This window comes from Cupressus sempervirens, chromosome 1 (assembly GCF_028749045.1).
Source record: "Cupressus sempervirens isolate cs-2001-9-10 chromosome 1, ASM2874904v1, whole genome shotgun sequence".
Taxonomy (NCBI): Eukaryota; Viridiplantae; Streptophyta; class Pinopsida; order Cupressales; family Cupressaceae; genus Cupressus; species Cupressus sempervirens.
In genome coordinates this window covers 3,306,052-3,331,137 of record NC_143118.1, presented here as the reverse complement: position 1 = coordinate 3,331,137, position 25,086 = coordinate 3,306,052, and the positions used below count along the sequence as shown (strand labels likewise).

Below are 25,086 nucleotides of genomic sequence, written 5' to 3'. Positions count from 1 at the left end.
CCAAGTCCAAAGAAACTGAATGTATCTGTTGGGGTCTCATGTTGAAGTGATTATCTCTATATATCTAATCGACATTATTAGTAATAAACAAGGGTTGCTTCATAGAGGCAGGACAGATTTATGCATCCTTCATCTGTATTTTATATCAACTTGCCTTCCACCCTGTTCACAAGCTGTTTAGAATATTTTATACTATTCTTCTATTTAATATGCAAATATTTGAAGCCTTTCTTCTCCTGTATTATTATTCAGTACATATCAGGTCATTGTAAGAGTCAGAGGAGATAGGTAAAAAGGAACAGAGGAGACAATTGAGGTAAATTCTGTACTGGCAGATTATAGAAATTGTTTAAAAGTTATGCTCATAATTGTATCATAAACATAGTTTTAGAAGGAAAAACATTTGACTCGGATTTATTATGCCACGTATTCTGCCCCAACAGCATTTTTCTGTTTAAATTATTTGCATCTTTTGAGTTGATGCATTCGTTTCTCTTCTTTGTTCAGTGGTTATTGTAGTTACAAAGCAAAAGGGAAACAAAAAGTTCCTAAGACCAAGTTTTATATTGTAAATCTTGCAATAGAGTACAACCTTTATAGAAATTTCTGTCTTTTAATCTAATTGTAAATGATGTCTTTAAATGAGCATTTTGAATCTTAAATATCAATGTGAATTTGACATTCCCAAAACTGGGTGAATTTCTGTTATTGGATACTGAAATGCCAGCAAATCTGCACCAAATTATCAGAAAGTTATTGGGCATGTTGACTTTATGGAACAATTGCCCTAATAATGTTATGATAGTGACAACGTAGTTATCTTCTAACAACTATTACAGCATGCTAAACATTCAAATAAGCATTAACTTTTGAGCAATTTACATTGCAGGGGCCTCTATGTTCATGGTAAAGCAGTGGACCAAAATCAGTGGATAAGAGAACAGAGTTGGTTGCAATGAGTTAAATTGGTATCATCTCCTTTTCCAGAGTTCTGGGAACTGCAAGATGAGAAATTCGTGCGTAATTTGCGGAAGTTGAGAGTAATTCTTGAAGCAAGCAGTTTTTTAGTCCAACTCAGGAATCTTTCTGTGCAGTTTTGATTCGGTATAATAATTTAAATTGTTGAAAACTTTATTTTCTTTGGTGTTGTCAAAGATTCAGTATTTTCTACCAGATTTAATTAGTGGAATGGTATTAGAATTTAGAGGGCTGGAGCCAAGTATGTTGTGCACCAACACAATACCAAGAACCGATGATTAAGGGCTTTAGGTTTCTTATAAAAATAACACCATGGATCATGTCACATTCCCTTTTTATATAAATCATGTGATGTACTAAGATGCATTTTCATTGCCTCTTTTATTCAATTTTGTGTATATGTTTTACACCACCATCCCTCGTGCTTTGCCTAAGACCCCAAAATTTTTTAGCATGGAGGACTAGAAAATCTCTCATTCTCATGTAAGTTGTTTGAGTTGTACAATCCCCCTTCTCAATACGCCTCTCTTCCCAAGTATACTTTCTCTTTTTTTTTTCCTTGCCTCTATCCTCTCTTCCATCAGGGCTTTTGAGTTTACCATACCACTGTACCTATCTACCAAAACATTGCCCCTTCACAAACCTTTCTTGAGGAATTGGACTTCTCTACACTAGCACGCCTAGCCTTTGGACTCCAACACCGAAACTCTAACTTTGTGACATCTTTTCATTGTCATCTTCACCTACCTTGTTATATGTTTGGAGCCTTATTGATGCCTAGAGTGATGTCGTCTTATAGAAGGGCACTAGCAAACACATACATGGTATTCAAGTTTGTAGATGTAGATCCCTGTGTATCTTTATTTGTGCAATGAGTGAAGATGGTTCAATAACCATTAATTCGGTAACTAGGATTTTAAACCCTAAGGACTTTCGAATATTTTTTAGGATTTTTGTAGCTCACAAGAGACATCACACCATGCCTCCCAAGGACATTTTTTTCATGTATGCATGATCCATACACAATTCAAGGGAAAATATGCTCAATAGGCATGAGTAACCTTGTTGCATACCAATCTCAAGTAGGCAGCGATTGATGTAGATTTTGGTGCCTTTTTTGGGTGCACTAAGGATTTTGAAGCTTCACGAATAAATTATTTTGGAAAAAAAAAAGCCATAACAATAATGCATTGTGAACCCTCATAGTTGTTGTTAGTAACTTTGAATTTGCAAAATTAAGACAACAATACAAACTTTTTGAAAATATTGTAGTTTTTAACCTCTACGATGGGTGTTTTAAATGTGTTTCTTGAAGGCATTGAATCACACCTTCCTTTGGCCTTTGTTTTTTATCCCTTGGAAGTCATTTTTCAAGTTTTCTGTCATGTTTTTTTGGGTTTTGTTTTTGTGATTGCAAGTGCTCAATTTGCTAAAATTTAGAGATTGTGGTCTTTTTTTCTTGTATTTTACTTTAGGGTCCGTTTGGTTCCTGGAAGTTGACAGGAATTGACTTTTTCAAAATTTGGATTTGAATTTTTTTGCATTTGTTTCAAAATTGGCAAAATGGAATTAGAATACCAGAGTTCTAATTTTGTCTCAAAACTAGGTTTTTAGACTTCCTACTAGCAAGTAGGAATTGAAAATCAAAACTTGGTTACGCTTTCTTAGGAGTGTAAAAATAATAGATTTGACTACTTTTTGGAGTCTTCCTGCAACTCCAAGATTGCGCATAAAAATGTGTCTTCCCACTCATCTTTCGAGTGAAACAAACGGTTCAAGTAAAATCCCAAAAATAAGAATGAAGATTTCCAAGACCCTGATTTGGTTAAACCGAGATTTGTAGAAATCTCAATTTCTACAATTATACAAACCAAACGGACCCTTAGGGAAAGCATAACTAATAAAACTTGGAATTGGATTTCTATTTGAAGATTGCAAGTGATAATCTTTTCCCTTATGATACTTGTAATCAAGATTTTATTTTCTAATTGCAAGTCTTAGTTGAGTTTGTATAAACATGTTACTTGTATTATAAATTCCAAAATATAATTATACTTTGGTTGTGATTTGAGTGGCATTACAAGTTGACAATATTTCAATCCAGTTTTTATTTTCCATTTACAAGTTTATAACACCTACAATCAAGTTTGTACTTCTCAATTACAAGTTAAGAACACTTGCAATCAAATTTTTATTTCCAAATTATAAGTAAATGACATTTGCAATTAGGTTTATATTTCCCAATTTGCAAGTATTATTTTCTTTAGAAAAAGGCATGTAACCTATAATTATGTTACAAAACATGACAATGGATTTATTGGCATTCCAAAATATGAGTATTTTTTACATTTGAAATGCTTTACAAACCTCGAATAAGTTATGTTAGGGATTTTTTTCCATATACAAGAAGTTTTTATAATGTTTATCTAAATCTTGATTCTTCTATTATTGAAGTTTTTCATCCCTTGAAAGTCATTTTTCAAGTTTTCTGTAATATTTTCTTGGTTTATTTTTGGTAGGTTTGGGTTTTGTTTTTGTGATTGCAAGTGCTTGATTTGAAAATCTTGAGATTGTGATCAATTTTTCTTGTTTTTTACTTAAGGGAAAGCATAACTAAAAAACTTAGAATGGGGTTTTTATTTAATGATTGCAAGTGATAATCTTTTCCCTTATGATACTTGTAATCATGATTTTATTTCCTAATTGCAAATATTACTTGAGTTTGAAAAATCATGTTACTTGTATTATAAATCCCAAAGTCTTATATCCTTTGTTTGCGATTTGAGTTGCATTACAAGTTAACAACACTTGCAATCCAAATTTTATTTTCCTTTTACAAGTTAATAAGGCCTCAATTCGAGTTTTTATTTCTCAATTACAAGTGACAGACACTTGCAATCAGGTTTTTATTTCCAAATTATAAGTAAATGACATTTGCAATTAGGTCTAGATTTCCCCATTTGCAAGTAATTTTTTCTATAGAAAATGGCATGTAACTTATAAATATGTTACAAAATTTGACAATGGCTTTGTTGTTGATCAAAATATGAGTGCTTTTTACTTGTGAAATGCTTTACAAACCTCAAATACACTATCTTGTGGATTATTTTTCCATATACAACAAGTTTATAACAACTTGTTAATGTTTTTCTAAATCTGGATTCTTCTATTATTGAACTTTTTCATTCCTTGGAAGTCATTTTTGTTGGAGTTGAGGAAAGCCAACTCCGAAGACGCCAAGATCACCTGCATGCGAAACCTGTCAAAGAGAAGCCATAGAAGGGAAGAGCATGGAGCACGGGCAAAAAACCCTAAATGGACATGAGAGCCATCATAATGCAAACACAAGAAGAAATGTATTTACAATAAGAAATGATGTTATGATTTTATGAAAAATACAAAGAGGGAGCCCGAATATAAAGAGCTCATGGAAGCTTGTAGAACAAGCTGGAAGGTGGTAGAAGATAAGTGTGACAACTAGAAGGGAACAAACTCCCGTGTTGTCAACAACTAACCACTACATGCATTAAATACTAAATATTAAATAAATGCATGACCTAAGTAAGCTTAAGCAATAGAATAAATAATTAGATATTAATTATTTACTCTAACACCCCCCCTTAAGTGCAACTTAGGGAAATGCCTTAAGCTCACAAAGCTAAGATGAATGCATAATGGGTCCCGACAACGAGGCCATGTTAGGTACCCAAGTACAATGCAAGAAAATGCAACCTCTGTAAGCAGGGAAAGAGAGAAAACCACATGGGAAAAACCCTCCCCCAAAAAGAGGTAAGAACCTAGTGAAGAACGGAAGAAGTCTCCAACTAGGGAAATTGTCCCCTAAAACAGGAACAAGAAGTGATCATGAAGAAGCAGCATCACTGAAGCATGAAGAAGTCGCAAATCTGCCAAACTGCTGATCTGAAGAAACCTCCATGGAAGAAGAAGGCACGAACTGAGCATGTCTATATGGTAGATGATCCATCTCACCGAAATGCATAGGTAGCCAGCCACTGCAATCGCCTTGTATATAGGATCAACCACTGAATACATAGGTCACACTATCGAACCATCGAACCATGGATGCATTAGAACACAGCGTAACCCCCCCTTAATGCAGACGGGGTGTGATGACAGGCAACTGAGAAGGTGAGCCAAATCTCCTGCAAACGAACCAAGAACGAGGAGAGAGAAAAAGAGGTACAGACACCGATAAAGACACGGTCTAACTGACTCTGCATGGGCTAATGTCGTGGAAGGGACACTCACTTGACAAAGGGAGAATGCCTAAAACAGCAAACAAATAATCCCCCCCATGGTGCTTTATGAAATAGTGCATGCACAACTGACTCAAAACAACGTTCAGGACTCCCGGAATGCAAAAGTGACATTTTATCTCAGCGCGATACAAAGAAGTGCTTCAAAATGATAGCTACAATGATCAAAACTGAAAAAGAGCTAAACCAAAAGAAAGTACAGCCGAAAAGAAAGCAAACCATGCCGGGAAAAGATCCTCAGGCCTAAAACACTCAAAATATCCACCATAGAGCAAAAACGCCAAAACTATGATAGAAAGAGAAGAGGCCAAAAACGAAGAAAAAGGACTATATTTCTGAAAAGAACACAGACCCAGCTTTCCAGAAATATAAAGTTTTCAAAAAACTGACATGGGATGCAAAAGATATGCATGCCGGAGTCAAAAACAAGACTTCGGACTTCAACAGAAAAAACGAGCAATAAAAAAGCATCAAAACCAAAAAATACCTACACCAAAATCTCCGTCTCGGAACCAGCTTTTCGGCGCTTCTTTCAGATCAGAAAAATACCTCCGTATGCAAAAGTTATGGCCAAAAAACCAAAGGTAGGTCCAAAATGACACTAGGAGAGGTGCAAGGATGGATGATGCAGCGATGATGTCATGCTGATGTCAGCAGATCCCGAGCTTAAAATTGACGGTTTGGTGGCCATCGCGGCAAAAAGGATGCCACGTGGCATAGCCACGTGGCAATACGGATGATGACGTGGCAGGGGCCACGTGCCAATGTGCCACGTGGCACGCCTGCCACGTGTCAGTCACAAGCCGCGGCAGAAGACGCCACGTGTCGCTGACTGTGCAATAAACGCTGCAGAGCTGGCGCTGACTGGAGGCGGAGCTGTCGGAGCGGCGCTGGCGGAGGAGGTGGCCGCAGGGCGGCGAACACGGAGGAGCCGCCGACGGATGGGCGGCGGCTGGGAGGAGGTCGGGCCGCGGCGGAGCGTGGGCTGCGCTGCCTGCTGCGGCCGCTGTGGGCTGCGCGCAGGTGGCGCGGCGGTGGTGCGCCCCAAAAAGATTTTTTTTGTTTTTTTTCAAGCCGTGCGTCCGTACGATCCGTACAACAGCGACCCCGGAGGCCTCAAAAATTCACCAAAATTGCCCTGTCTCCAAAAATGACAAGTTTTATATGAATCCTGACTGCAAACGGCCTCCCGGATCCAATGGTGATGTCTGTTTGGTCCCAAAGTGCTCCGAAAAATCGCTGATCCCCTGATTTGAAGAAAAATTGCACAAACAAACTAGGGTTTGTGACTTCAAATCACGGCTTCAAAATTTCTTCAACGAAGCTACAGCAGGAAGGCTCTGATACCATGTTGGAGTTGAGGAAAGCCAACTCCGAAGACGCCAAGATCACCTGCATGCGAAACCTGTCAAAGAGAAGCCATAGAAGGGAAGAGCATGGAGCACGGGCAAAAACCCCTAAATGGACATGAGAGCCATCATAATGCAAACACAAGAAGAAATGTATTTACAATAAGAAATGATGTTATGATTTTATGAAAAATACAAAGAGGGAGCCCGAATATAAAGAGCTCATGGAAGCTTGTAGAACAAGCTGGAAGGTGGTAGAAGATAAGTGTGACAACTAGAAGGGAACAAACTCCCGTGTTGTCAACAACTAACCACTACATGCATTAAATACTAAATATTAAATAAATGCATGACCTAAGTAAGCTTAAGCAATAGAATAAATAATTAGATATTAATTATTTACTCTAACAATTTTTTTAGATTTTCATCATGTTTTCTTGGTCTTTAGGGAAGGTTTGGGTTTTGTTTTTGTGATTGCAAGTGCCCATTTGCCAAAATCTTGAGATTGTGATATTTTCTTGTTTGTTTTGATTATTTTTAACTTAAGGGAAAACATAGCTAATAAAACTTGCAATTGGGTTTTTATATAACAATAGCAAGGGATAATATTTTCCCTCATGATACTTGTAATTAGGAATTTATTTCCTAATTACAAGTAAGTATTACTTGAGTGTGTAAAAACATCTTACTTTTATAAATCCAAAAATCTAACTTATCATTTGGTCGTGATTAGAGTTGCATTACAAGTTAATAGCACTAGCAGTCAAGTTTTTACTTCTCAATTACTAGTTAAGAACACACACAATCAAGTTTTTATTTCTAGATTATAAGTAAATGACATTTGCAGTTAGGTTTATATCTCCCCATTTGCAAGTAATATTTTCTTTAGAAAATGGCATGTAACTTATAAATATGTTACAAAACCTGACAATGGTTTTATTGGCATTCAAAATATGAGTACTTTTTACTTGTGAAATGCTTTACAAACCTTGAATACACTATGCTGCGGATTTTTTTCCATATACAAGTAGTTTATAAAAACTTGTTAATGTTTTTCTAAATTTTGATTCTTCGATTATCGAAGCTTTTTAGCCCTTGGAAGTCATTTTTCAAGTCTTTTGTCATGTTTTCGCGGTTTTCTTGGGGTAGGTTTGGGTATGGGTTTTGATATAGAGAGCATAGCAAGAAAAGTGGTTTTCCCAATCTTCCTCACCCACTTCTCCAAAAGAGGACTCAATTCCCCTCCTTCTAATGATGGCTTCTAGGGTCTCTAAACTATCTCCTCAAACACCTTTCAACCCCTCCAAGGCTTTCCAACAATCTAAGTTTCAATTCCTAACTCGGTGCAATATTGGTTTTAGGACACTACTCCTAAACTTGGGCATTTGATGGAACTTCAACCTACACCCCTTACCAACTCCCCCAACTTATAGGGATGGTGGCTTAGATACACAAATAAGGCAAATCAACTATTGGTTTTGTCCCCAAAGGCTCACAATGTCTTGGACCCAACTTAGGCTAGTAGACCATTTAGGCCTCCTATTTCAATTTTTCCTACTTATTTCTCCAAACTCTCAAATGACCCACCAAAAAAAATATAGTTTCAACTACCTTTTTCGACTTTATATAAGACCCTAAGAGATCAAGATGTGATCTTACTCCAACACTCTAAAACCTTACTTTGTACGTAGACCTAATATGCCTAATTAGGCTTGATTTACAAAGCAAGTGTATGACAATGGGTTCATAAGATAATCTCAACCACTAGGAAGTGTTCCTCTACACTAAATTACTCTAAATACCAAGTTTCATGGATCACTAATCAAGTTTGGGCATTCAATTATACACTACAACACTTCACTGGGTCAAATACATAGAGATATTTGACCTAGGGCTAATTAGGAAAAATAGAAAACTATTGAGTTCTACCTCCAAACTTTGGAATCCATTAGTATACACCCCCAACTTGCTTTCCCCAAGTGGCTGTGAAATTCCACTAGTGGAAAGACAAGTTAGGGCTCCATCTTGTCTACACACCATAGTTAGTGAGGGTTTCAATGTTGCATGCACAAGAATTGTTATCACTCTTGATAGAAAGATCAAATCAACACCAAACCAAATGTAATGGAAAGCTAATTCATCTATCTATCCAACCATGTGCTTTGATCTAGTCTGTCAATCCGTACACAGCCTTACAATCATAGGAAACAACATAAATGAAGGTAAAACTCATAATTTTATTGTCACAATGTTGCAAATCATCACACTTCCTATCTCTCTCTTTTGAGAGATGTCTAATACATTCAAATAGGCCTATTTCAACGGTCACAACTAACCAAGGCCAATTATAGCCAAATTTTTGAAAGGTTGCTTCCCAAAATTCAACTTTAAATTATGGCAATTTGACAACTTTTGTTATTTTAAATGTATTAACCCACCAAGACCTTGGTATCAGTTTAGACAAGTGTAAAATGACTTAATAGGACCCTAACACCTTTATTTTAACAAAACAAATAAGAAATGCTTGAAATCTTGTAGTAACTCAAGGTGATCCAAGGTTTATAGTGCATCAATGGATACCTTAGCCTTACAATTTTGGACTTTTCAAGGCATGTGATATGCTACCTAGTAATTTCTACTCTCCTATGACCTTACAAAGGAGTTTATATGCATTGTATGTTTGGGTGCTCTGCACCAAGTGGCTTTTTTTTTATTTTTCTTTTTTGTGATTGCAAGTGCTCGATTTACTAAAATCTTGAGATTGTGATCAATTTTTCTTGTTTGTTTTGATTGTTTTTTACTTAAGGGAAAACATAACTATTAAAACCTGTAATTTTTATTTAATGATTGCAAGGGATAATCTTTTTCCTTATGATACTTGTAATCAGGATTTTATTTCTTAATTGCAAGTATTACTTGACTTTGTAAAAACATGTTACTTGTATTATATTTCCCAAAATATAACTTATCCTTCGGTCATGATTTGAGTGATGGACATATTGTCATTTATGTCAAAGTATTTAATGTGCACAAATGAAACTACAAGTATCAGGACCATCACTGTCAAAGGATATAGAATTAGTTAAAAACATCATTATACACAAATGATCATAAGAATTGAGCGTGCAAAAATATTCAAATTTAGATGGCATTATCTATTCTTATTCATAGTAAAAGTGTGAACATTGCAATAGATTTATACTATGACTCCATAATACTGAAGGACTCCAGAATTTGCATATTTTGGAGGCATTTATAATATATAAAAATATAAATATTGTACAACAAATAGTGCAAGAATGAAAAGATGTATTTTGGCAATCATGATAAAGTTGAAGTTTTGATAGTAACACTTCAGACCTCATAAAATACAAAATAGAAGTTAGTAAAGTTGAAATTTGTCATACTTGGGGTAGTCATGATGGACATAGTTGAGCATAGCTGTGGAGGAAACATCATTTCAGTTTAGTCATAAAACATGAAGCCTTTATAGCACACGACGATAACAATTATAAAGTGTCAAAACAATAATAAGAAGAGCTGGAGCAACATGATTTGTGGTCAGAGTATGGAAGTTTGTAGACAATCGATAGCAGACCAGATGTTGATGTCAATTCCAGTAATTCAAAAGGCAAAACACGACAACAAGCCAATTTAGTCAAACGTCAAATTCAATGGAATGAACGCTGACCAACATATATATATGATAATATTTCCCCTTATGATACTTGTAATTGGGATTTTATTTCCTGATTACAAGTATTACTCGAGTTTGTAAAAACATGTTACTTGTATTATAAATGCCAAAATCTAACTTATCATTTGGTTAGAGTTGCATTACAAGTCAATATCACTAGTAGTCAGGTTTTTATTTCTCGGTTACTAGATTATAAGTAAATGGCATTTGCAATTAGGTTTATATTTCCCCATTTGCAAGTATTATTTTCTTTAGAAAATGGCATGTAACTTATAAATATGTTACAAAACTTGACAATGGTTTTATTGGCATTCAAAATATGAGTATTTTTTACTTGTGGAATGCTTTACAAACCTTGAATACACTATGCTGGGGATTTTTTTCCATATACAAGTAGTTTATAAAAACTTGTTAATGTTTTTCTAAATTTTGATTCTTCGATTATTGAGTTTGCATCCCTTGGAAGTCATTTTTCAAGTCTTTCGTCATGTTTTTGTGGTTTTCTTGGGGTAGTTTTGGGTTTGGGTTTTGATGCAGAGAGCACAGCAAGAAAAGTGGTTTTCCCAATCTTCCTCACCCACTTCTCCAAAAGAGGACTCAATTCCCTTCCTACTGATGGCTTCTAGGGTCTCTAAACTATGACTCCGTAATACTAAAGGATGCCATAATTTGCATATTTTGGAGGCATCTATAATGTATAAAAATATAAATATTAAACAACAAATAGTGCAAGAATGAAAAGATGTATTTGGCAATCATGATAAAGTTGAAGTTCTGATAGTAACACTTCAGACCTCATAAAATACAGAATAGAAGTTAGTAAAGTTGAAATTTGTCATACTTGGGGCAGTCGCGATGGACATAGCTGAGCATAGGTGTGGAGAAAACATCGTTTCAGTTTAGTCATAAAACATGCAGCCTTTACAACACACGACAATAACAATTATAAAGTGTTAAAACAGTAATAATAAGAACTGGAGCAACATGATTTGTGGTCAAAGTATGGAAGTCTGTAGACAATCGATAGACCAGATGTTGATGTCAATTCCAATAATTCAAAGACAAAACACGACAACAAGCCAATTTAGTCAAACGTCAAATTCAATGGAATGAACTCTGACCAACATATATATATATATAGAATTTATTTATTTCCCTTATGATACTTGTAATTGGGATTTTATTTCCTAATTACAAGTATTACTCGAGTGTTTAAAAACATGTTACTTGTATTATAAATGCCAAAATCTAACTTATCATTTGGTCGTGATTAGAGTTCCATTACAAGTTAATATCACTAGCAGTTCAGTTTTTATTTCTCGGTTACTGGTTAAGAATGCTCGCAATCAGGTTTTTATTTCTAGATTATAAGTAAATGGCATTTGAAATTAGGTTTATATTTCCCCATTTGCAAGTATTATTTTCTTTAGAAAATGGCATGTAACTTATAAATATGTTACAAAACCTGACAATGGTTTTATTGGTGTTCAAAATATGAGTATTTTTTACTTGTGGAATGCTTTACAAACCTTGAATACACTATGCTGGGGATTTTTTTTTCCATATACAAGTAGTTTATAAAAACTTGTTAATGTTTTTCCAAATTTTAATTCTTCGATTATTGAAGTTTTTCATCCCTTGGAAGTCATTTTTCAAGTCTTTTGTCATGTTTTCGTGGTTTTCTTGGGTTTGGGTTTTGATGTAGAGAGATGGTTTTCCCAATCTTCCTCGCCCACTTCTCCAAAAGAGGACTCAATTCCTCTCCTACTAATGGCTTCTAGGGTCTCTAAACTATCTCCTCAAACACCTTTCAACCCCTCCAAGGCTTTCCAACAATCTAAGTTTCAATTCCTGACTTGGTGCAATATTGGTTTTAGGACTCTAGTCCTAAACTTGGGCATTTGGTGGAACTTCAACCTACACCCCTTACCAACTCCCCCAACTTATAGGGATGGTGGCTTAGATACACAAATAAGGAAAATCAACTATTGGTTTTGTCCCCAAAGGCTCATAATGTCTTGGACCCAACTTAGGCTAGTAGACCAAATAGGCCTCCTATTTCAGTTTTTCCTACTTATTTCTCCCAACTCTCAAATGACCCACCAAACAAAATACAATTTCAACTACCCTTTGGATTTTATATAAGACCCTAAGAGATCAAGATGTGATCTTACTCCAACACTCCAAAACCTTACTTTGTACACAGACCTAATAGGCCTAATTAGGCTTGGTTTACAAAGCAAGTGTATGACAATGGGTTCATAAGATAATCTCAACCATTGGGAAGTGTTCCTCTACACTAAATTACTCTAGATACCAAGTTTCATGGGTCATTTATCAAGTTTGGGCATTCAACTATATGCTACAGCACTTAACTAGGTCAAATACATAGAGATATTTGACCTAGGGCTGACTAGGAAAAATAGCAAACTGTTTAGTTCTACCTCCAAACTTTGGAATCAATTAGTGTACACCCCCAAATTGTTTACCCTGAGTGGTTGTGAAATTCCACTAGTGGAAAGACAAGTTAGGCCTCCATCTTATCTACACACCCTAGTTAGGGAGGGTTTCAATGTTTTCTACACAAGAATTGTTATAAATCTTAGTAGAAAGATCAAATGAACACCAAACCAAATGTAATGGAAAGCTAATTCATCCATCTATCCAACCATGTTCTCTGATCTAGTTTGTCAATCCATACACAACTGTACAATCACAAGAAACAACACAAATGAAGGTAAAACTCATAATTTTATTGCTCACAATGCTGCAAATCATCACACTTCCTATCTCTCTCTTTTGAGAGATGTCTAATACATTCAAATAGGCCTCTTTCAATGGTCACAACTAACCAAGGCCAATTATAACCAAATTTTTGAAAGGTTGCTTCCCAAAATTCAACTTTAAATTATGGCAGTTTGACAACTTTTTTTTATTTTAAATGTATTAACCCACCAAGACCTTGGTATTGGTTTAGACAAGTGTAAAATGACTTAATAGGACCTAACACCTTTATTTTAACAAAACAAATAAGAAATGCTTGAAATCTCGTAGTGACTCAAGGTGATTTAAGATTTATAGTGCACCAATGGATGTCTTAGCCTTATAATTTTGGATTTTTCAAGACATGTGATATGCTACCTAGTAATTTCTACTCTCATATGACCTTACAAAGGAGTTTATATGCATTGTATGTTTGGGTGCTCTGCACCAAGTTTTTTTTTTGTGATTGCAAGTGCTCAATTTACTAAAATCTTGAGAATGTGATCAATTTTTCTTGTTTTTTTTATTGTTTTTAAATTAAGGGAAAGCATAACTATTAAAACATGTAAGTGGGTTTTTATTTAATGATTGCAAGGGATAATATTTTTCCTTATGATACTTGTAATCAGGATTTTATTTCCTAATTGCAAGTATTACTTGAGTTTGTAAAAACATGTTACTTGTATTATATATCCCAAAATTGAACATATCCTTCAGTCATGATTTGAGTGATGGACATATTGTCATTGATGTCAAAGTATTTAATGTGCACAAATGAAACTACAAGTATCAAGATCATCGATGTCAAAGGGTATACAATTAGTTGAAAGCATCATTATACACAAATGATCATAAGAATTGAGGATGCAAAAATATTCAAATTCAGATGGCATTATCTATTCATATTCATAGTAGAAGTGTGAAAATTACAATAGATTTAACCATGACTCCATAATACTAAAGGACGCCAGAATTTGCATATTTTGGAGATATCTATAATATATAAAAATATATATATTGAACAACAAATAGTGCAAGAATGAAAAGATGTATTTTGGCAATCATGATAAAGTTGAAGTCTCGATAATAACACTTCAGACCTCATAAAACATAGAATAGAAGTCAGTAAAGTTGAAATTTGTCATACTCAGGGCAGTCACAATGGACATAGCTGAGCATAGTTGTGGAGACAACACCATTTCAGTTTAGTCATAAAACATGAAGCCTTTACAACACATGACAATAACAATTATAAAGTGTTAAAACAGTAATAATAAGAGCAAGAGCAACATGATTTGTGGTCAAAGTATAGAAATCTGTAGGCAATTGATAGCAGACCAAATGTTGATGTCAATTCTAGTAATTCAAAGACAAAACATGACAACATGCAAATTCAATCAAATGTCAAATTCAATGGAATGAACTCTGACCAACATGTGTGTGTGTGTGTGTGTGTGTGTGTACACACACACACACACACACACACACACACACACATGTATGTATACATGTACATGTACGTGTATATATATGTGTGTGTGTGTGTGTGTGTGTGTGTGTGTGTGTGTGTGTGTGTGCGCACACACACACACACACACACATATGAGTCGACATCATGTATAACATGTGCAAATGATCTTTAGAAGGCCCAATAAAATAGGAAAAGTGGGGCAAAATAAATTAAAGTCAAAGAATGATATAATTTGAAGTTTATTATAAATTTAGTTGATTACAAGCAATAAATGACTTTTCACTTTCAAAAGTCACTTCTATTGGAATGAAAGGCTATATAAAAAAATAGTGAAATAAAAATAAGTCAGCAGCTTGAGAAGCTTGGTAGAAAGGAGCAGAAATAAATATATTCAAATATTTCTAATCTGATAAATATTTAATGAAAGTTAGTAAAGAAGAGTGAGGAGTACAAAATTATATATCAATAGAAATTATTAAAACAACTGTTTGGATTAAAAAAAAGGGCAAAAATTGTTAATATCAGTATATTCAAGTGTTCTTCATTGAGTTACATTACAAAATAACAACATTAAAGTAAAAAATTCACAATATTGCACAAGAATCAATGAGAAGGAACTACTGAATCTCTTTAACCAATGCTGAAAAAACCTCTACTACAAATTTTTTCTTACAATCAACTCAAAATTTGCAATGCGCAAAAATCTAAATTCAAAAGAAGATCCTCCTAATGAGGTGAATGTACAATATATAGAACTCATAACCCTAATTCAGATTCCAAGATCATGCCTAGAAAAAATAAGTAAAAAATGATAGAAACTATGAAGAAGTCTCTGAAAACTACCATCAACCACCTACTCAACTGATAGATAACTGGAAAATTGCCTCTAGTTTCTCAAAATTAATCATAAAACCCTAACTCGGATCCCTTAAGTAACCCAAAAATATAGCATATAAAACTCCTCATAATTATGCAAAATATGCATAAAACAGGCTCTCATCATGAACTACATGCAAAATTGGCCTTAACTGCTCCATAATTCACTAAAAATAGCAGTAAAGTGCTCCATCACTGTATGAGAAAATCAACATATCCTTAGCCTCCAAAAATAGCTCTATACTTTACATGAAAGTGTTAACTGAATGTCCCCTTGGAGTTCAAAAATAGCCACTAAAGACTCCCCTTGCATTTAGGCATTTAAAATTGCTAACTCCACTTAATTCCCTTTATCTAATTAATAAAATCAAAGGTTTTATAATTATAACCATTTGATATATTAATTTTGCAATCATAACTTCTTTTTCTTATATTTATTAATATTAATGTGTTTATCGTTATATTTATCAATTTTAAACACATTAGTATTAATAAGTATAAGAAAGGGAGTATTTAAAATATATTTTATAAGTGTTATATTTATTAAATGATTAATATTATAAAACTCATTTTATATATATATATATATATATATATATATATATAACCCTTAGATAAAATATTTTATTTATTTTTAAGTTTTATATGCATTTGGCATTATAAAACTTAATGCATATTAAACTTAAGTAAATGAATAATGGACTTTTCAAAAACACCTAAGTCCCACTATGGACCCGAAAACTATATCAAATAGAGTTTTAAAAATGTTTTTGAAAGGCAAAAAGGCCAGAACTTGTTTAGTTTTCAATAGATCATTCATGCCAAGAAGAGGATGAGCATTTTTTTAAACCCTAACTGCGGCCATGAATTTCACCTGTGATTTTTGCTTTTCCATGGATGTTGGACATTTATTTTTGTTGGTTACGAATTTCTCCCTTGTTTGGACACCTTTATCTGTTGCTTTTGGGCATGAGTTTCTTATTGTATGGACGCCATTTCGTGTTGGATGGCTTCTTTTTACTGGTACTGTGGTTGTATTTCTCTACGCAAGTTTCATTTTGGGCGTGAATGTTGGATGGCATACTTTATGCTATTTGAATGAGCTCCTTTCACGGCTGAGATTTTTTGATTTAATGGTTTTCTCCATACTTTGTTGAGTGTCATATGTTTTTTGTGAGACGCCATTCTTTGGTGGGTGTCATTTTTTGTTGTTGAAATTGGTGTAACCCTTGGCATGAGCTTGTTGTTTCTTCCATGGCCGAATCTTGGTTATGCAAGGGTTTCATTCTTTGTATGTGGTTGTTATCCACTATTTGGGTTCCTTCATTCAAGGACTTCATCTTCAGAACTGTTGGTGTGAACTCTATTTTGTGAGTTGATCTTCACTTCTTTCTCTTCATAATATTTTGTTGAAAGATGTGACACCATAGCTGGTATTTTCATCATTTGATGAGTGTTATAAATATGAGAATGTTGTAGCTTTATCCCTATTTCATGGTTTTACCTTTTATCTTCTGTTGGCATCTTGACTCCATTCTACTCTAATATTTATCATTATTTGCATGTGGAATATAGCTTTGTTGGATGCCATTATAACTGAATCTGTTCTATGCTGGTTCTTCCATGAATTAATCTATTGTCTATGAACATCATGAGGATTTTTTTGCTTGTTATATATTACCATCTTTATGACTACAGGTTACTACTGTTCAAGTTTTGATATAACTATGAGGCTTTTAGTTCCTTGTTGTTTGGATTTTGATATAACTATAAAGCTTTACTCTTTTCAAAAAAAATTATCAGCTCTTGGTATAAAATATTTATTGTAGCTATCATATTTCTTCAATCCAATAACAATAATCTTCATATCTAATAGTATAAGAATACTCGATTCCATTTCATTTAATTAGCAAATAGGAAAGTTGTGCACTATAGTTCATAAAAAAAAATCCTCCCAAATTGTTGACTTACTTGTACGTAGAGATAGTGTCAACTTTCTAGTTCTTTAATAATTCCAAAAGTTCAACCTTTTTTCAATTTGTAAAATCCTGTCATCTCATTTGTTCTAGCAATCTTCCACAACTCTTTTGCTGTCAGGGTACTTGGATCCCCCTGTTGAATATTGAATGAGCCAATTTGTAATGCATTTTCATTCATAAGAGATTCATTCTCTCCAACCTTGACAACAGTAATACTTGAAGTATCAATCACATGTGAAGCATCATGTTACACAACTGATTTAAGTTGCTTCTCATCATCATATCCTACATTAAGAGAATCATCTGCAAACCCATTGTTCTCTGGCTGGAAGCCTATCATAGCTACCTATTCCTGTTGCCTGACTACTGGTGCAGTATTGGAAGATGTCTTCTTCTCTTTGTGTTTTTTGTGATGGAGACTTCTGCAATACTTTGAATATAGCATCAATTGAATTCTTATCATTTAGGTTATCAGAATCTTTGGGCTTTGAATTTCTCTATCTTGCCATGAATTTTGCATAGGATGTCTTGTAAGGTAGCTTACCATTTGAACCTTGTGCATAAGATGTATCATAAGGTGGATTACCATTTGAAGATTTTACTTTTGAAACTACATCTAATTTGCATTCATTACAACACATTCAGTTCTGCCATTTCTTTTATTCCATGCAATGAAAAACTCACACCTTGATGAGAATACTCATTTCTTTTACTCATTATGTATTGATCAGCACACTTGTTACAGACTGTTGTATTTTAGTAAAACAATGCCTTTGAGTTGCTTATTTGCTTCCTTTTCTTCGATATTTGAACTTGCTGAAGCATATATTGCAGCATTTATCATAGTCTGTTGTATTTAGTCGTCTGATTGGTGAAGATCTACTTGCTGTAACTATAATTACTATCATGAACTCCTCCATTTAGTCTTTAAATTGTTCCATAGCAGCAACCAAATCTTGCAATTTTATCATTACATAGTTTGTCTGATCTTGATAATTGTTATTCTTTATCTCGTACCATGTTCTGCCTGTATACTTGTAAGCTCTAATCCCTCTATCTTGTAGACTAAGAATTTCATATGCCCTCCATGATTAGACCGAAAGGTTTCATACTTGTAACACATGTACGTCCCTTTAACAATCTCCTCATGTCTTCAATTTCTTGCTATGGTTCAACTAGAAGGTCCCATAATTGTAATTTACTTATTCCCCCTTGACAGTATCCCCATATCTTTAGTCTTTACCTCTGCATGATTCAACCAGAAGGTTTCAGGCTTGTAATTTATGTGTGTCCCTTCGATAGCCTCCTCAATCCTTCAATCTTGGCATCTACATGATTCAGTCGAAAAGCTTCAAGTGTGTAATTTATGCAAGATCCTTCAAAAACCTCAAACTTCATACCTGTATCTACACATGAAACAAACTCATTAGCATAAACATGTTTTATTTTCATATTTCTCTCTTGCCTTCTTGTCTTTTAATATTGTTATTTGAATAACCATTTTGTAAGAACAATAGAGTATAGATGACTGGAAAGATTTCCATTGCTCAATTCAAATGAATTGACCCTCCTCTTCTTTCATTTTTTGCAAGGCTATTCCCAAACAGAGATGTGGGCTCAACCCTTCAACATTCAAGACAACAAATCTTTCGTTTAGGAAATGGATGTCTTTCCTCTTATCTTCTTCAGTACTTTTATATTTATACAATGTCTTTATTCAGATATTATGTTAGGAGCTGACAATGCTTGTGTGGTATCTAAATGCATTGTATTTAAGTATTGTGCAAAACTTGATCACTTTGTACCTTATCAAAACAGTTTTGAATACTTCAATAAAAAATGTACTATTTTGATACTTGTATTTTGAATAAAAGTGATCAATTTTCCTGTTTACTGATTCCTATACTTTACTTTATGCATTATTTTCATTCTATAATATGTATTCTCAACAACTAAAACACATTTAGCTCAATATATAACATAGCAATTTAAGAGGTATGTTAAATTGGTAACATTTTTTGGCAACCTCTCAGGGTTGTTTTCCTACTAAACAGTAATAGACTAGCTACTTTGTAAGTCCATTGGTTACAAAGTCATCTTTAGCATTTAGAAAACTAAACCTTCTCAAAATTTTAGGAAAAAATCAAACTAAAAACATTGCTGAAATAAACACACCCCACCACACCAATTTGAAACTTAAATTGGAAACTGAAAGCTGAAAACTAAAAACAAATTTGTTAGTTTCCATAGGATCCCATAGCTATTCATTTTGATAACCAGGATAGAGTTGTATCACAGTAAAGAGATAAATATGTTTTCTTATTATGATCTCTTTTCTATGGCATAACAATTGTATCATGGTTGTGAGGACTAATCGCTACTGGCTATTATGACACCTTGCAAATTTGGCTGAAAAAATTATTGAAAACAACTACAAAACTTCAACTGCTAAGCTTGAATCTATACCTTGCGTCATAACAGCAATATGGTGTGTTATTTATGATTGTACTAGGGTGGTATGCCAGCTGTTTTGGAGTGACCATACCTCATATTTTTCAATATTTTCATGTTTTTATACAGCGGTATATCAGTCTACTATGATGGTGGATAATACATCATATTACTATTGTGCAGCAAGATGCTTATTCAAGTCAACTATAATTCAAAATCAGAATTTATACTTGTTTTTTTCAAAATATTTCAAAAGAGTTTGTACCAGCAATATGCTTGAATATTCTCTGATTTCCTTATAGCTGAATGGCTAAAAACTACACCATGTCATCATGAACCTATTATGAACCCAAAGAGTATGTATGATTCAATGCATTGGAATTCATTCCATTCTTTGTGTGATATGTACCTCATGTATTGATGGTAGATTGATAATGATGTGTTGTGGTTTTCAGTTTTATTACTAACAACTAACATGCTGAAACTTGAATCTGAATGTGCTGAAACAACACTTATTGAAATTTGAAAACTAAATAACATCTCTACTCTACTATGCCAAAGCACTTATTGTAATTTGAAAAAATACCTCAAAAGCACCGCTTGAGGTGAATCCCATTAACCGAGATTTTTAACTCCTCTCCTTCAAGTGTAGACAGATGAAAAGTACTATGTGGTGTGCTACCCACTATGATATACGGACCAGCCCACATGGCATCAAATTTCATATGCTTTCCAGGTCTACTTTTCAATTCATCCAATTTTAATACTACGTCTCCTAGCCGAAATTTTTGTGGAGATGTTTTTTTTATCAAACATCCTCTTCATTTGAGTTTGATGATGCTCAATTGTTTCTAAAACACCTCTTCTTTTCTCTTCTAATTCGGTGATAGGTAATCTAGCTTCTTTACCATAAACCAAAATATAAAGAGACATACCAGTTGATCTTTTAGGAGTTATTCTATCAGCCCATAGTGTTGATTTCAACTTTTTGTGCCAAGAATGTTGATTCCCTTCTAATGTCCTTTTTATAATACAAATCAAATTCTTGTTAGTGGATTTAGCTTGCCCATTATCCTATGTGTAGTAATTTGATGAAGTATTCAGATACATGCATTTCTTAACAGCCCATTCTACAATCTTGTTTCCTATGAATGCAAGTGCATTATCTGAAATAATTGAATCTGGTACACCAAATCTACAAACTAAATCTTCATAGAAATTCAAAACAACAGTTTCATTTGCATCTTTAAGAGCTACCGCTTCAGTCCACTTAGTAAAGTAATCAGTGGCTGTCAATACCCACTTATGACCTGCACTTGATGGTGGGTTAATGATGCCAATAAAGTCTAGACCCCATTTCATAAATGGTTGGTCCACCTGAATAGGTTGTAAAAGCAGGCCTACTAACTTTTTTTTACCTGCAAAAATTGAACATTGTCTGCATTTTCTTACCCAAAGATGTGTGTCCTTAAACACACTTGGCCAATAAGAGTTTGCCTTCATCACCTTAAGAGCTATAGCTCTTGGTGAGAAGTGACCTCTAGCTGGCCCTTCATGAAATTGATGAAAAAAATGTTCAATCTGATCTGGTTTAATACATCTTAGCAACACACCTTGCAAATCTTTCTTGAATAAAATACCATTCATTAAATAGTAAGGAATGACCTGCAATCTATAATACTTTTGTTTTGACCTTTCCAAACCTTCAAGACAACGTCCTATTTGCAATAATTTTATCATATCTTCCACCCAATCATTTTGAATATTGTGGACAATAGGTTGTTCCTCATCTAATAGGGTCAAAACAACATTACCATCATGATTTAAATCATTATTTCCATTTCTAGCAAGCTGTTCACATAAACCCTTGTCTCTTATCAGCTTGGTTACATTGATATCAATGTCATATTCCATGGCCTTTGTGACCCAACTTGCTCTTTTAGTATTCAGATTTTTGTTGAGTAGGAAACCCTTAACAGAAGGGTGAGAAACCATTAGTTTGATCTTATTATTTGAAAGCATGTGTCTAAATTTTTTCAAGCTTTTGATAATGGCAAGAACGTGCTTCTCAACAAAAGTATAATGCAGTTCGTAATCCTTAAGCCCTTGGCTAAAAAATGCTAATGGTTGTTCAAAACCTTCATCATTCTGTTGTACTAACATGGCAACAACGGAATCAATGTTTCCATAGGCATATAATATGAAATCTTTTGAAAATTTTGGATTTAACAATGTAGGAGCAGTAGCTAATGCTTCTTTTATCAGCTCAAAACTACATTTACCTTCTTTTGTCTAGTTGAGAACCATACCTTTTCTTAGCATAGTTGTCAATGGCATTAATAATTCAGAAATATTTGAGATAAATCTCCTTACAAAGTTAATTCTACCTAAGAAATATTGAAGTCTCCTTTTATGTGTTGGAAGTGGTAGAGCAAGAATTGCACTTACTCTTTTAGGTTTAATAGTAATACCCTCTTTAGATACAATGAATCCTAATAGATTGCCTTCATGAACATAAAAAATGCTCTTCTTTGGATTCAAAGATATACCATATTCCCTGCATCGCTTGAATATTACCCTTAAGTGTTGAAAATGATCTATTGCATTCTTTGAAAAAACAGTAATGTCATCAAGATAAACCAGCACAAACCTGTACATTAAGTTCAAGAAATCTTTATCCATTGCTATCTGAAAGTTGCACCTGCATATGACAAACCAAATGACATCTTTTGATAAGCCATAGTTCCCCATTTGGTAGTAAGTGTTGTTTTAATTTGTCCTCTTCCTTGACCAAAATCCAATTATAACCAGAGAAACCATCCAACAATGAGAACTGTTGTGAACCTAAAACAACTTGTAAGATTTGTTCTATTGAAGGAAAAGGATGTCTATCTTTTAATGAAGCTCTATTTAAATCACAAAAATCAACACACAATCTGATTTCTCTATTTTTCTTCCTAACTGGAACCAAATTTGAAACCCAAGAAATATGCTTGATAGGAAATATAATATTGCTCTCAATTAATTTATTCAACTCTTTGATCATAAGAGGTTCTAATTTGGGATTTATTGGCCTCTATTATTGTTTAACTAGTTTTGCACTAGGTTCTAATTCAATGGTGTGTTGAGCAATATTAGGATCAAACCCCTTCAAATTTGAATAACTCGTTGCACAAATTAACAAAAGTTTGACACTCTTCAAGTGTATATACATTTCCAAGTTTGAGCTTCTTATCCTTTGCAACTTCAATTTCTTCATAGTGTTTCTCTTTGATCTGCAAGCTGGATTTATCCTTTTTAAACTGATCATTAGTATTAAAAATGGATTCTAAAGTTACCAAACCTTTAGGCATCTTATTTGTCCTTAATTGAATAATTTGGTCCTCATATTGTTCATGTAGTTTATGTTGGTTGGGCTGAGAAAACTCAGCTTCTTTTTTTTTTAAATTAACAATATGCTGATCAGATTCAAAAATTTGCCAACTTTCAACATTATTTGGTACAACAGGCCTAACAGTCACTTATACATGATTATTTCTTTTATTTTTATTGATCTTAGATGGTATATCATATTGTACACCAATTGTAGCAAGTCTATCAGCATGCTTATTCTGATTTATAGGTACAAATTGCAAATTAAATGCTTCAAAACCTTTAATTAAATTCCACACAATATGTTTATAACTTTTCAACAGATCATTTTTAGTAGCATGGATGCCTCTAACTTGGTTAACAATCAGTTCAGAATCACCAAAAACTTGTAGACAATAGATACCTCGCTTTATGGCTCATTTAAATCCGTTTACAAGCACTTCATATTCAACAACATTATCGGTACAGCTGAAAGTAAATCTGAAAGAAGCATAATACCTCTCATTTGCTGGTGAAATTAGCATACAACCTCCTCCCGCACCTATTTTGCTACATGAACCATCAAGAAATAACTTTCACACCTTATTAGCTTGCTGTTCCGAACTTAAATTTGCACTTTTTATGAGATTCAACAAAAAATCAGTAGTTTCATGAATGACATAATTGCCCAGACTTGGTTCTTCAACCTATTTTTCTAAAATTTCAGCATTCTCAGAAGCCCATTGATCTAATAATATATCAAGAACATTATCTATCTATGCTTTGGACTCATGAACAACATTAATTTCCTCTTTGTCAAATAAAATAGTCAATGTCTCATTTTCAGCAGCAACAATATTGCGTTCAAGGCAATCCTTAGCAATAGGTTCAGATGGAATTGTGATCTTAGTACCATACCTAGTGCGGCAAAGCATGTGAGACTAATCTGCAAATACATAACCTCCTATTTTGGCAGTGAAATCACCTGATAAACATATGGAAAATGGGGAGGTAAATCAATGATGTATATATCCATAGGGACTGAGAAACTAGGACAAGCATGCAAGGTCAAATCCATGTTCCTTATAACTCCAATTGTCTTAATAGTCATCCCATCTAGCTGAAATACCCCCTTTTCAATTGGTTCATATTTAAGGCCTAGCTAGTCAACAATCTTCTTTGGCATAACTGAGCTAGTGGCACCTGAATCTATCATGCAATTATGAACAAGGTACTTGCCTATTATGACTGTAACATAAAAAGGTGGTGGTTTTACTATTTTGGATGGTTGTTTTGACTTATTAGCATTTGCAACCATTAGAACTGTAGGAGTTTGTTGTGCTAAAGTGTCATCAAATAATGTAAGTGACTATAATGCTTCCTGAAGCATATCCTTTTGACCTAGGAGTGCTAAAACGTCCCACATGGAAACAAGAACATGAGTCTTCTTCAAATACTCAACAATATTAAAATTTTGCGTACTAACCTTAAACTAGTTTTTGGGTACAGCAGGCTCCTTTTGATGTTGTGATGGCTATAAACTTGCCTTTTGTGCTTGCACTATTTTCCTTTTGGAACATATTACATCATTTGCTCATTTGATGTTCTTTTTTGAGTATTATTAGCATTAACTTGCTGCTATTTTTCCTTATCAACCTATTGTTGTACACTTGTAGCTTGGGTTTTTGACCTTATCCCCGCTGATACAGGTCTCCAAACTTGATTTTGATCAAAATTTGCTGCTATAATAGCCTAATCTTCACTAAAATTTATTAGAATAGTATTTGGGTTACCGTTTTGTTGCACTTGATCATGATGAACTTCTCCTTGAGTAGTTATTTGCTACCCTTTAAGAACATCTTGTTTTCTTGCCTCAAGTGCATGCACACAATCA

The 25,086-nt window shown here is 34.0% G+C and overlaps 1 protein-coding gene across 2 annotated transcripts in view; it reads left to right on the top strand.

The window, feature by feature from the left end:
- The window catches only part of LOC149575845 (uncharacterized), a 175,853-nt gene extending 174,503 nt beyond the window's left edge, over window positions 1-1,350 (top strand). For both annotated transcript variants that reach the window (XM_089815764.1, XM_089815767.1), the window contains one exon: window positions 890-1,350. In XM_089815764.1, the coding sequence (XP_089671890.1) occupies window positions 890-959 (70 nt within the window). In that variant the 3' untranslated portion in view covers window positions 960-1,350. The remainder of the gene's footprint in view (window positions 1-889) is intronic.
- The last annotated feature ends 23,736 nt before the right edge of the window (window positions 1,351-25,086 follow it).